This window comes from Myotis lucifugus, unplaced genomic scaffold (genome assembly GCF_000147115.1).
Source record: "Myotis lucifugus unplaced genomic scaffold, Myoluc2.0 scaffold_176, whole genome shotgun sequence".
NCBI lineage: Eukaryota > Metazoa > Chordata > Mammalia > Chiroptera > Vespertilionidae > Myotis > Myotis lucifugus.
The window spans coordinates 2367728-2381362 of record NW_005871224.1 but is presented as its reverse complement, the minus strand read 5'-3'; the positions used below and the strand labels follow the sequence as shown (position 1 = coordinate 2381362).

Below are 13635 nucleotides of genomic sequence, written 5' to 3'. Positions count from 1 at the left end.
GCCCGGGCCGGGAGTCGTCTCATGGGTGGCCGCGCGAGGCCGGGCGGGGCGGAGAAGCGCGCTGGGACACGGCCGGGGCTTGGAGCCGGGCTCTGGGCCCCAGTTACCCACTTAAGCCGGGAACCGTATGGAACGGAGAGGGGGCGGCGGCAGGGCAGTAACACGAGGCCTAGAAGTGAGGACAGATGGAATCCCGAGTCTGTAGGTGGGCGTTGAAAGGTCCGAGGAGTTGGGGAGGACGAATCGAGTTTTCTCTTCACCCAGAGGCCTAGGAGAGAGCGTCTCTTGCTGCAACTTCTATTATTGAAACTGTAATTACGTGTTAAATATCTGTGGCACCGACCGGTCTAAAGGAATCCCAAGATGCATTGCAGTCTTGTGATCCGACAGAAACTGTTGGCTATCAATACAAAGATCTTTTTCACCCTTCGCATTTTGTAAGCTTGTAAAGTGCCCAAAATGTCACAAAGTTAGAGTACCTCATTTGACATGGGTAGGAAATCACATTAATTTGTGTGCTCCCTTTCTTAAGTGGGACTTGGACTTTCCTCCGTCAGTGACAGGCTTAGAATTTTCAGTGTGTCAAAATCGTTTACCTTACTCAGGTTGTTGGGTATATTTGTTGGGTATAAGACACTTTTTTTATGTTATGTGTCAGTTAACTAGTCTATTCAGACACGAGCATTTGTTATAACTTAATAGTAGCCATGTGCGGTTCTGACCTTAGGTGGTAGACAAACTTTCAGTGGTTTCAAGTTAAGTTCGGTCTTCAAAAATCTGCCTGTATTTAGGGGCTGCTTCCGTAATAGCATGCTTTCAGGTACTGATTTTGTAGGAATATCAAATGAGTGCACTTAAGTATTCTCCTTATGTAAAAGTTGCTTATTGTCCTGGCTGGTGTTGCTATCTGGTTAGAACATCTGTCCGCCCAGGATCGTGGGTTTGGTTCCCGGCCACGGTTTCTCTCGCACCATCCCTCCCTCCCTTCCACTCTCTGAAAAGCAAAGGAAAAAATGTCCTCAGGTGAGGATTAACAAAATGAATAAATAAATAAAAGTTGCTTATTTTAGGAACTGTCAGTAGTATTAGCTTAAAGAGAAAAAGGGAAGGTTGAATGTCCTTGCATTCTGGTGAGGGTATGGAACTGGATCGTAGTTATTCCCAGCAATTTGTGAGAGCATATTGTAGATTTCTCTTTAAAGTTCTATATTATAGTACTTCTTAGATAAGTGGACACCATAAAAGTTTAGTTTCTTCAGAAACTTTTGCTACAATTTTCTCTCTAGAGGCAAAAAGAGACTTTGGAGAAATACTTTTGCAAGTATGTACATATGTGAGCACACAGTTTGGATTTGGTTGTTTTATGGGTATTTCTTTTGCTTGTGTGGGTGTTTGATGTTTTCCCTTTGAACAATGAAGCTTACTTAGCTTTTATTTCTTTGTTTATATCAAGCCATTTTGGCTACTTAAACTAATCTACTTAACAGCTCCTAAAAGTGCTTATTTCCAGTGCTTTATCATACAGATCCCTTTTATCCAGACATTTTCTTTTTGGTCCTCCCTCCTCACTCTGGAGCCATCAGCACCACTATAGCTAGACCTATTTCCAGCCTAGCTATACCTATTAGCCATTCAGGGACAGCCATCAGTCATCAGGGACAGCTATCCTTAGAGCAGTGGTCTGGAATAGTGGTCAATTGTTGAATGACTAGGCAGACTAGGCATTAGCTTTTTTTTTTTAAGCTAATAAATTTTTATTTAAGGAATTTCACATGTTCTGTCTGAGTCCTTCCATTGCCTTAGTTTATCCTGAGTTTGAGTCTTAATCGTCTTCATCCCTTTTTTGCTCAATCCAGTTGTCATTTCAGTCAGTCCACAATCCTTGTATTTGAGCTTCTTTGATCTACACTTGAATATGGACATCAAAAACTCTCCACCTATAATCGTTGGGAACTGATTTCTTCAAGCAATTTACTTTAGGGCAATGGTTAGGGTCTGAGTAGATGGATCTGCCTGGTTTAATTTCAGATACCCTCTAAACACGAATAAGTTCAAATCATCTTCACTCCTAAGCTATCACTCCCTAGAATAGTACAGATCTTCGGGATATACAAAATACCTAAAGAATAAGACATAAATTCAGATATTGTGTTCTCAAGATAAAACCCTAATAAGAAAAAGAAGTCATCTTTGTTATAGTGTTATCAACATCAAAATTAAAATACTAAAGCAGTATGGTTAATATTTCCCTTATATTCTATGCTTTTTAAATGATTAATCCTACAGTCCTGGAACCAGCATTTTAGGTATCATGTTCCTTCTTTTTTTTTTTTTTTTTTTAATATATTTCTTTATTGATTTCAGAGAGGAAGGGAGAATGAGAGAGAGATAGAAACATCAATGATGAGAGAGAATCATTGATCAGCTGCCTTCTGCACGCCCCACGACTGGGGATCGAGCCTGCAACCCAGGCATGTGCCCTTGTCTGGAATCGAACCTGGGATTCTTCAGTCTGCAGACTAATGCTCTATTCACTGAGCCAAGGCGGCTAGGGCTCATGTACCTTCTTATATGTATCAAAACTCATACTGAACAATGAGTTCTGGGTTAGGCATTAACTCTTACCCAGGAGAACTTTCCTCTTCCTGATAGTTGCTAATTTGCAGTTTTACTCTTAATTCTTTTCTCTGTGACCTACTGGGAGTTAGAGATGTAAAAATGTGTAGGGAAGTGGTTGTAAGGAAAGTCCCTACATTATGGTCAACTTTTTCTTTTTTATCAGAGACTTATTTTGATGTTACAGACTTTACCAGCTGCTTCTACAAAATGTGAGTTATGTTTTTAAAAATTATCCTTTGTAGGATATTTATTTGAAAAAGAATGGATTTTTCTAAATTGAGGTCCTGAGTTATGTGGGACTGTTGGATTGCATGTTCCAAGCCCATTTAAGTCCATAAAATACCATCAGAGCAGAAAACTATGCTTGGAAGCAGTAGGGGGAAAAATGGAAACAGCACTTAGATTGAGTTTACAAAGGAGGAATCATAAAGTTTGCAATTTTTTTTATAGTGAGGAAATAGACAGAAGGGCTAACATGTTTCTTTTGTTGTTAAGCCATAGCTGAAATTTGCTGTGTGTGTGTGTGTGTATTTAAACTAGATACCAGAGAGCACTTGAAGGAATCTAGAGATAGAGCACTAGGATGAATGACTTTTAAAATTTTTGTCTAGGATGAATATGTCATTTATCCTGAAAACAGGCTAATTTCTTTTTTTTAAAATTTTATAGGGGCACCTTGAGCAATCAGTAGAGGAAGATGCTTTTGTACAGTGTCATCCACCTTCCCTAGAAGGCTGCTGGTTATACCTGTTTCCAGCTATCCCAGCTTAGGTTTCAGTGTTGACCTAGGATCTCTTTGAAAATTTAATATAGGGTTCCAAAGACATGACTAAGTAGAACCCATTTAGGTGTAATTCATTTAGTTCAATACTCTGTACAGAGCCAAGTAAATTGGCTAAGTAATTGCTCTTCAAAATAGAGGTCCTAAAATGAATAAAAATATGAAGACAAGGGTTATATATACCAGAACAAACATTTTCTATGGTAGAATGTACTTTAAGTTCCAGTTTGCACCTAGTTCAGTTTTTTCTTCTTCAGTAAATGAGAAATAGGTTTAGCAGTGCTAATCAGGGTTAGTTACTTGGTGTCTTAGTCCATTTGGGCTGCTATAACAAAATATTACAGCTGATAAAAAACAGACATTTATTGCTCACAATCCTGGAGGCTGGAAGTCAGTGATCAGGGTGCCAGCCTGGTTGGGCAAGGGCCCTCTTCTAGACTGTTGACTTCTTCTGTCCTCTTATGGCAGCAGGGGCAAGAGAGCTCTTTGTAAAGACACTAATCCCATTCATGAGGGCTCCACTCTCATGATGTAGGGCCCTCCAAAGGCCCCACCTAATACTATCACTTCAGGTGTTAGGATTTCAACTTAAGAATTTGGGGGGTAGAGGTGGGGCACAAATATTCAGACTATAGCACTTGGATTTAAGAGCAGCCCTGGCTTCTAAAGTAATGTGTAATGCTCTTTCCACTGTTCCACCCTCAACATTTCTCAAAACTCTGCCATTAAAAAAATAAGTATAAAATAAAACGAGCAGTCCTCAGAGGAAGATCTGTCTCCAAAATGTAGCACATTATATTGTGGAACTTGAATTTTAAAAAGAAATATTTGTTTTGTAGTGCTTGGTTTTCACTGAATGCCTGTATGGGGGGAAGGGATTTTTTTTAATGATTGAGATATTAATATAACATGAAATTCACCTTTTAAAAATGTACTGTTCAGTTGTTTTTAGTATATTCACCAAGTTATGCAACAAAGTGTCATCCACCTTCACTAGAAGGCTTGTTACTTGGTGGATGCTTGTTAATCATTCAATAGTCTCAAAGAATGTCTTTGGAGCCCCAGAGTAGAGAAGATACAGAATCAAACTGCTAATGCTTGTTTCCTCCAGAAGAACTCTTAAACTTTATTATTATTATTATTATTATTAAACACTAGAGGCCCTGTGCACGAAATTCGTGCATGGGGGGGGGTGCACCCTCTCCAATCCAGGATCCCTCAGGGGATGTCCGACTGCTTCACAAAACCCAGGACCACTGGCTCCTAACCACTCGCCTGCCTGCCTTCCCCACACCCAGGACCCGGGCTGGCTGCAGCCGCAGGGGGACCGTGGGTAGGCCGCTTTGCCGGGGCTGTAGCCGCAGGTGCCTGGGACCGTGGGGCAGGTGGCTTGTCCCTCTTGCAGGCCACAGGTGCAGCCGCTGGCGCCCAGGACCCTGGGACAGGCGGCTTGTCCCTCTCCCAGGCCTCAGCCTGGCTAGTCCCCATTCCTCTCTTGCGAGCTCATTTGTGCCTGGCTGGTCCCCAGTCCTCTCTCACAAGCTCATTTGTGCCTGGCTGGTCCCCATTTCTCTCTCCCCAGTGTTGAGTGTCTTTACATCTTGAGGGTGTGTGACCATTTGCATATTAGCTCTTTATTATATAGGATTACCTGTTGACTGATAGATAAGTTTAGATAAATAAGGTTCTTGGCTTTAGATTTGTTTTCTTTTTCCTCTAAGACTGAAATGCCTACAATAACAATTCTAATATACAGGATTTTTCAGGCTTCTTTGGGACAGTAAATGGAATAGAGTGGACAGAGGAGATCAGGGGAAACTATTGCTCCTAGAGTGTCGTGTGTGTGTGTGTGTGTGTGTGTGTGTGTGTGTGTGTGTGTGTTTTTGTTAATCTTCACCTGAGGATATTTTTTCCTTTGATTTTTTTTTTTTTAAGAGAGAGTGGGAAGGAGGGAGAGAGACAGACAGACATTAATTGGTTGCCTCCTGCATGGGCAGGGATCTAACCTGTAACTCAGGTACCTGCACTTGACCGGGAATTGAATCCTCAAACCATCGGTGGCTAGGGCCGAGGCTGTAACCACTGTAACCACTGCATAGCACTGTCTCTCCTCCCCCGCTCCCCCCAATCTTGACTTAACTGATTATTAGATTATTGAATTTGGGCCCTTGTTCCATGATTTTACATGCTTGAATGACTTGAGCAGGAGGATTTAGGGAACAAGTGCTGTGCCATATTGAGCAGTTGTTTAAACTGTTAGAAATTTTGATTGAGAATAAACTGTCTTTGGAACAAGTTTTATTTAGTGCAGTGAGTACACAGCTTTTTGCATTCTTTTGTCCTTTATTTTTCACCTTTTCTGAATTGTATTGCATGAAAGGGCAGCAATTAAAGTTTATCAGGGCAAGTTAGGGAGATATTATAGAGGACAGATTTTAAGCTTGGTTTTGCTTGCTTTTGTTTGCTCGGGAGGAAATGTCTTAGTGTTGAAATAGTATTGTTTTTCTGGTTGAAGAGAAAGAAAAAATGAGACTGAATAACCTTATGGGGGCGGGGTGAGTTAGCAGTATTAGAATGGAAATTTTTGAGATGTGAATCTGGTTTTGCTCAGATATATGTATAACAATTAATGAACTGCCTACAGAATGCAGGATGCTGTTCTAGGCACTTGAAATGACAGCACCAAGATGAATAAATTATTCTCAAGGAGTCTAGAAAGAGATCAGATTTACTCTAATGGAAGACACAACATGATAAGAGGGCCATACAGAGGGTGCAGAGGGCTTTCAAAGCTGCAAATAATAATTATTCACAGATTGCCTTATGTTGTAAATAATTTCAATCTTGTCACCCTAATGATAAAACTAAGGATCTATTTTCTAAGTGTCGTGAATATCTTAAGTTTTTTAAGTTTGCTAGGAATTTGCTAGAGTAGAGTATCAGATATCTTTTACACTCCTTGTCTCATTAAATAGCAATGAGTTTGGTTACTGCAATTCTGACTAGTGTATCTGTGAGGCATGCTAATTTAGAATTTCTACTCATAGTTCTTAGAAATCTTTGGGAAGCAAGAATTTGTTCACTGGCTGAAGGTTCTTGATTATTCTAAGGTCTCGGATTTCTTTTTTAGCTGTCAATTGGTGATTCATACCAAAGCTTCTTAAAAGTTTTATACTTGTTTTCAATAGATTTTAAAGAAGCATAGCTGGGCTATCAATGTATTTGGGTTTTTTAATTTGGTTTTTTTTTTTGTTTTTTTTTAATAAATGGTTTTGCTCTAAGGAAATTTACAGTGGAACCTGGGTTCTCGAACTTAATTTGTTCCAGAAGGCTGTTCAAAAACTGAAGCATTGCTTCCCATTAGAAATAATGTAAATTGAATTACTCCATTTCAGACACCAGTTCCCTGTGTTTTTGTGGTTGTTGTTTTTTTATATATATTTTATTGATTTCAGAGAGGAAAGGAGAGAGAATAAAACATCAGTCATGAGAATCACTGATTGGTTGCCTCCTGCATGCCCCCCACTGGGGATCAAGCCTGCAACTGGGCATGTGCCCTGGCCAGGAATCAAACCTTGACCTCCTGTTTCATAGGTCTGAGCCACACCAGCCAGGCAATATTAACCATTTTAGAGTGAACAATTTAGTCATAGTGTTGTGTAATTACCACCTCTATCTAGCTCCAAAATATTTTTATTACCCCAAAAGGAAACTCCTACCCATTAAATAGTTAATCTCCACTTTCCCTTTTCTCCCAGCTTCTGGCAACCACCAATCTCCTTTCTGTCTTTATGGATTTACATATTCTGAGTATTTATATAAATGTAATCGTACAACATGTGACCTTTTTTGTCTGGCTGGTTTATTTCTCTATGACCAAATTTTAACTATTTAGAAATCCAGATTATCATCTGTGTTAAACTACTATCTGTCTTCTGTTAAAATTTTTGCACTTCTTGTTTTAAAATTTGTGGTAATATACCTAGTTCATTAGTAATAGCCAGTTCATTAGTCTTCCTTTATCATAAACAGTAGTATTAGTTTCTCTTTTCAATTTGGGGTATGATAGTTTTATTCAAAACTGATACACTCAGCCTAGCCGGCATAGCTCAGTGGTTGAGCGTTCACCTATGAACCACAAGGTCACAGTTGGGTCCCAGTCAGATTCCCAGGTTGCAGGCTCTATCCATAGAGTGGTATGTGCAGGAGGCAGCTGATCAATTTTTCTCATCATTGATGTTTCTATCTCTCGCTCCCTCTCCATTCCTCTCTGAAATCAATAAAAATATATTAAACAAAAAAAAAAAACCTGCCACACTCAGATAACTTTTCCACTTAATTAGAATGGTTCCTGTTTTGAATATTTGATAAGGTTGTGTTTCTGAACATAGAGATACCACTGGAAATATGAAACCATAATTTCATTCCTCAGGAGATTTACTAACTTCTCTTTCACTAGCAGATACGAACCATGCAGGATCTGATAGGTTAATCTCTAATTAGAGTGGTCATCTGTTTGCTAACCATGAACAATGACTTTGGGCTTAGTAGAATTCTACACCCCTGCTCATATAGTAGTCAGTAAAATCTGGATGTCATATGCATTATGAATAAGAACAGTAGAATTAACAAGAGAAGGTTGCTCGTGCATTTGTGAATACTGGGTACAACTATATTGAGAAGTTTACATTTAAAAAACATTTTGCTATATCTGTTATTTTTCTGGCTCGTTATTCCAAAACATCAGTTGGCAAATGTTGCTAAGGTTTATAAATGTGATCCATCATCTGAATACATGGAAAGCTTTTTTCCAACATAACGAAACTGGTCAACTTCTTACTTTTGAGCCCTTTAATACCGTCATTACCTGTAATTAAACATTTCTTTTCTTTTTTCAATCCTCACCCGAGGATATTTTTCCATTGAGTTTTAGAGAGAAGGAAAGACAGAGAGGAATATTGATGTGGGAGAAACACATCGACTAGTTGCCTCCTGCATGCACCCCAACCAGGGGCCCTAGGCTAGGGAGGAGCCTCTAATCCAGGCACATGCCCTTGACCAGAATCCCTTAGGTCTGCAGGCCGAAAGCTCTATCCACTGAGCCAGACTGGCTAGGGCAGTGGTCGGCAAACTCATTAGTCAACAGAACCAAATATCAACAGTACAACGATTGAAATTTCTTTTGAGAGCCAAATTTTTTAAACTTAAACTATATAGGTAGGTACATTGTTATTAACTTAATTAGGGTACTCATAAGGCTTAGGAAGAGCCACACTCAAGGGGCCAAAGAGCCGCATGTGGTTCGCGAGCCGCAGTTTGCCGACCATGGGGCTAGGGTTTATTTTCTTTTCCATTACAGTTTACATTCAGTATTATTTTGTATTAGTTTCAGTATATTAAGCATTTTCATTGGTTGTGGTACTTGACTCTCTGCTTCTGTGAGCTTTACAAACTTAAACATTATAAATGTAGGATGTTTTAGAAAATAAAACGGAACAGATTTTTTTATTATGCTGCATTATGCAGCCATGTGGAGGTGGTCTCATGACTGATGTCACTGTTCTAAGAAGTACTTTACAGCTTTATGTATGTAAAGTATAAATACTGTATTTTTGTAAATCTAAGAGTTGGTTCTAGAATCTAGAACTAGGTGGTCAGTGTATGTACTTTTTCATTTTGAAAAGCTCACTTACAGTTTGGGGGCTATCTTATTAGGTGAGGAGGGGGAGCCCACTATAACAGTTGTCTCAATCTTTTTCCTGTTTTAAAATACTTGTACATCATAAGTTAGTTTACTTTTTAAAAATATATATATACAGAGAGGAAGGGAGAGGGATAGAGAGTTAGAAACATCGATGAGAGAGAAACATCCATCAGCTGAAACACTCCCCACTGGGGATGTGCCTGCAACCAAGGTACATGCCCTTGACCGGAATCGAACCTGGGACCCTTGAGTCCGTAGGCTGACGCTCCATCCACTGAGCCAAACCGGTTAGGGCTTAGTTTACTTTTATTGACTGACTTTCAACAGAGGTTGTTTGAGGAAAGGCACTTGTATAACTTGTAAAAGCCCAGTTGAGTCTGTTATGTCTGTATGTTAGATGGTGGTGATTATAGTATTGCATAGAGTTTTTGAGGGAATTTAAATGAGAGAGCAAACAGCACAAAAAAATTCAATAAAGCCCTGGCTGGTTTTGCTCAGTGGTTAGAGTGTCAGCCTGTGAATCAAAGGGTCGAAGGTTCGATTCCTGGTCAAAGGCACATACCTGGGTTGCAGGTTCGATCCCTACCCTGGTTGGTGTGCATGAGGAAGAAAACCAATCGATGTTTCTATCTGACATCAATGTTTGTCTCTATCACTATCTCTTTCTCCCCTCTACTCTCTCTAAAAATCAATGGAAAAAAATATCCTTGGGTGAGGATTAACAAAAGAAAACAAAAAAACCCAAAATATTAATATAAATTAATATTTGACAAAGGAGGCAAGAGCATACAATGGAGTAAAGATAGTCTCTTCAATAAATGGTGTTGGGAAAATTGGACAGGTACATGCAAAAAAATGAAACTAGACTACCAACTTACACCATACCCAAGAATAAACTCAAAAATACTTAAATGTTAAGTTGTTAAACCATAAAAGTCCTTGAGGAAACCATAGACAGCAAAATTTCAGACTTCTCTTGGAACAGTATTTTTGCTGATATATCTCCTAGGGCAAAGGAAACAAAGGAGAAAATAAATAGGACTATATCAAAATAAGCTGCTGCACAGCAAAAGAAACCATCAACAAAATGAAAATGAGCCCACTCTATGGGAAAACATATTTGCCAATGATATATCTGCTAAGAGGTTAATATCCAAAGTATATAAGGAACTCATTCCACTTAAAAAAAGGAAGACAATTCCATTAAAAAATGGGCAAAGGATCTAAATACACACTTCTCCAAAGTGCACATACAGAAAACCAATAGACATGAAAAAATGCTCAAAGTCACTAATCATCCAAGAGATGCAAATTAAAATAACAACGAGGTATCACCTCACACCTGCCAGAATGGCTGTCATCAAAAAATCAATAAATGACAAGTGTTGGCAAGGATGTGGAGAAAAGGGAACCTAGTACACTGCTGGTGGGAATGCAGACTGGTTTAGCCATTATGGAAAACAGTATGAAATATCCTTAAAAAAATTAAATATGGAACTGCCATTTGACCCAGTGATCTCACATCTAGGAATATACCCTAAGAAACCCGAAACACCAATCAGAAAGAATGTATGTACCCCTATGTTCATACCAGCACAATTTACAATAGCCAGGATCTGGACATAGCCCAAGTGCCTATGAGTAGATGAGTGGATAAAAAAAGTTGTGGTACATTTATACCATCGAATACTATGCAGCAGTAAAAAGGAAGTATCTCACCCTTTGAGACAGCATGGAAGGACCTGGAGAGTATTCTGCTAAGTGAGATCAGTCAGAGAAAGACAAGTATCATATGATCTCACTCATATGTGGAACCTAATGAACAAAATAAACTGGATCCAGAGACATGGAGACATGGAACAGACTGGAATCTCATAGAGAAGGCGGAGGAGGGTGGGTGGGTGGGGAGATATTAACCCATGGACACAGACAAATAGTGGGGTGAAAACCTGGGGACAGAAGCGGGCTAGAAGGGGTCAATGGGGAGAAAAGTGGACAACAAATGTAATACTTTCAACAATAAAGATAAATAAATAAATTAAAAAAAAAACATTAGTTGGAGTTAGGGTCACCCCCACATCCAGCGTTGTATCGATTTGTGAGAGTTTGGTATCCTTGTCTGGCCATAATAGATACTCAGTATATGCTGATAAAATTTAGTTGATACTCAGTACACGTTAGGGTATGAAGACTGTCATTTGTTGAATATCTGATAGGTGCCAGAAGTTATTTCTCACTAAACAAAGGTTTTGTTTAATCTTCATTTAATCCGTTCAATAATCCTGTCAGGTGGGTGGCGCATAATTTCCATAATTACAATGAAATAATTGCATCTTACAACTTGTTAGTGACAAGCCATGATTTAAAGTCAGGAGTCAGCTCAGTTCTAGCTTCTTTTACTACTACATGCTACCTCTTCCATCTCTAGGGTGGCATATGAACTTTATTCACTTAGCATTGCCTGGCTTCATCTCAAAATTGAATATTTTTTCCTTACCCACAAACTTTGCTTTGAAATAGGAAAATGAAAAAAGGTTAATCTCTATTATGTCTGGAGTACAATTCCTGTCCCCTTCTAAATCTAGTTGAAATGATTTCTGCTCCCACCCCCCCATTTCTATAACATAGGTTGGGGGGGGGGGGTCATCTTAAACCTTTCACTCTTTCTTCCTAATCCTGTTAGATGTTCCATCCATTATCTGTGCACTTAACCCCACCTCTAGTTTTATTGCTCAGTTATCATAATGGCATGCTTTCTTGTAGTAGTGATGCTGGTCTTTCTGCCTGTAGTGTCTTTCCCTCTCTATTTCTTCTATATACTACCATAGAATGATCTTCCTAAGTGATACTCGATATGTCAGAAAGCCTTGATTGCCCTTTACCTTTCAGGGGCAGGAAATTGCTTTCTTCAACACTTGTTGTTATTAAAGGTTCGGTCCAATACCTTTTCTTGACTCTTATAAGTGTTAATACTTTCTGGCAGTTGTTTTATTTTATTATTTTTTATTATAATTTATTGTGGTGATATTGGCTAATAAAATTATATAGGTTTCAGGGGTACAAGTCTATAATACATCATCTGTATATTGTATTGTGTTCACCACCCCAAGTCAAGATTCTTTCCATCAACATTTAACCCCTCCTTTACCTTCTACCTAGCCCCCCCCCCCCCCCCCCCCCGGAGGGAATTTAAAATGAGTTTTTGCTGGTTATGAATTAATTCTTTTTTTAAGTAAATATATTTTTATTGATTTCAGAGAGGGAGGGAGAAAGATAGAAACATCAATGATGAGAGAGAATCATCGATCAGCTGCCTCCTGTACATCCCCACATTGGGGATTAAGCCTGCAACCCGGGCAAGTGCCCTGACCGGAAATTGAACCGTGACCTCCTGGTTCATAAGTCTATGCTCAACCACTGAGCCACACCAGCCAGACTAATTATTCTTTACTGGAGGCCCGATGCACGAAATTTGGGCAAGAGTAGGCCTTCCCTCGCAGCCCTGGCTTTGTCTGGAAGGACGTCCGCATATCACGCTTTTATTATTATGTATTACTTTGTGTGTAGAATTTATGAGACTTCAAATTTTTTTATGTCTTTTTGTATTTTGCAGATTCTTTAAAGCAGGGGTACTTTCATATTAGAGTATCATTTAGGTTTATCAGATATAAAAAATAAATTTAAGCATAGTTGGGGAACAGTATGTATCTCTTCTAGTGATGTCATAGGTAGTTTTATGCTGTGGAAATGGGATTGTGCTTTACCTTAGAATTTTAACATAGTGCAAAACTGGCATCATTGTAATTGCCTTTCTGAGATGTTGTAAAGGCCTATATATAGTTGGAGGATTTTAGCTAAAGTACTTTATTTTATTATTATCAAATATAATTTATTTGAGGATCTTGATGATAATGTGATTATAGAATCTTAAAAAGGGCTAATCATAGCCTTCTTAGTCTAGAGCTACTAAGGGAATTTAGAGAAGTAATGTGTATTTGTTGAGAAAAATTTTATAAATTTGATCTGTGCTGGGCAACAGATTGCTTTTATAATATCTGTGAAGGAAAAGTTTATGAAGCAAAATAAGAGAATAAGCATGCTTTTATGAATGTATTTTAGTTACTTATTTTTTTATAGTAGGTTAAACAGAGACTTCTAATTGGAATACCTGAGTTAGTCATTGATCTGAATTATTGAGATTTTTGTTGTGTTTTGAACTTTTGTTTTTAAAAATGTAAGTAAAATGGATATATAGGTCTTAATTTTTAATAGAACTTATTTTTATTGAACAGCACCTGTGGAACCTTCTCAAGAGGAACAGTCGTTGTGTGAAGGTAATTTTCTATGATGTGACACTTTTACTATTTGATTTGAGAAAACAAGTTGTGTAATGGTGTGTAAAGCTAGATATTGCTTTGTAAATATATATTATATCTCAATTTCTTGTCTAGGTTCAAATTCAGCTGTTAGCATGGAACTTCAGAACCTGTTGGTAAGAAAATTTCTGACCATATTAATACAGTAATAAGAA

At 38.6% G+C, this 13635-nt stretch overlaps 1 protein-coding gene across 1 annotated transcript in view; it reads left to right on the top strand.

Annotated features, from left to right (window-relative positions):
• GSPT1 (G1 to S phase transition 1) overlaps positions 1-13635 on the top strand; it is a 43871-nt gene that overhangs the window by 1286 nt on the left and 28950 nt on the right. Inside the window, 4 exon segments of the mRNA XM_006110053.3 lie at positions 2783-2828; positions 13397-13438; positions 13556-13579; positions 13582-13596. Coding sequence (XP_006110115.1) covers positions 2795-2828; positions 13397-13438; positions 13556-13579; positions 13582-13596 — 115 coding nt within the window. The 5' untranslated portion in view covers positions 2783-2794.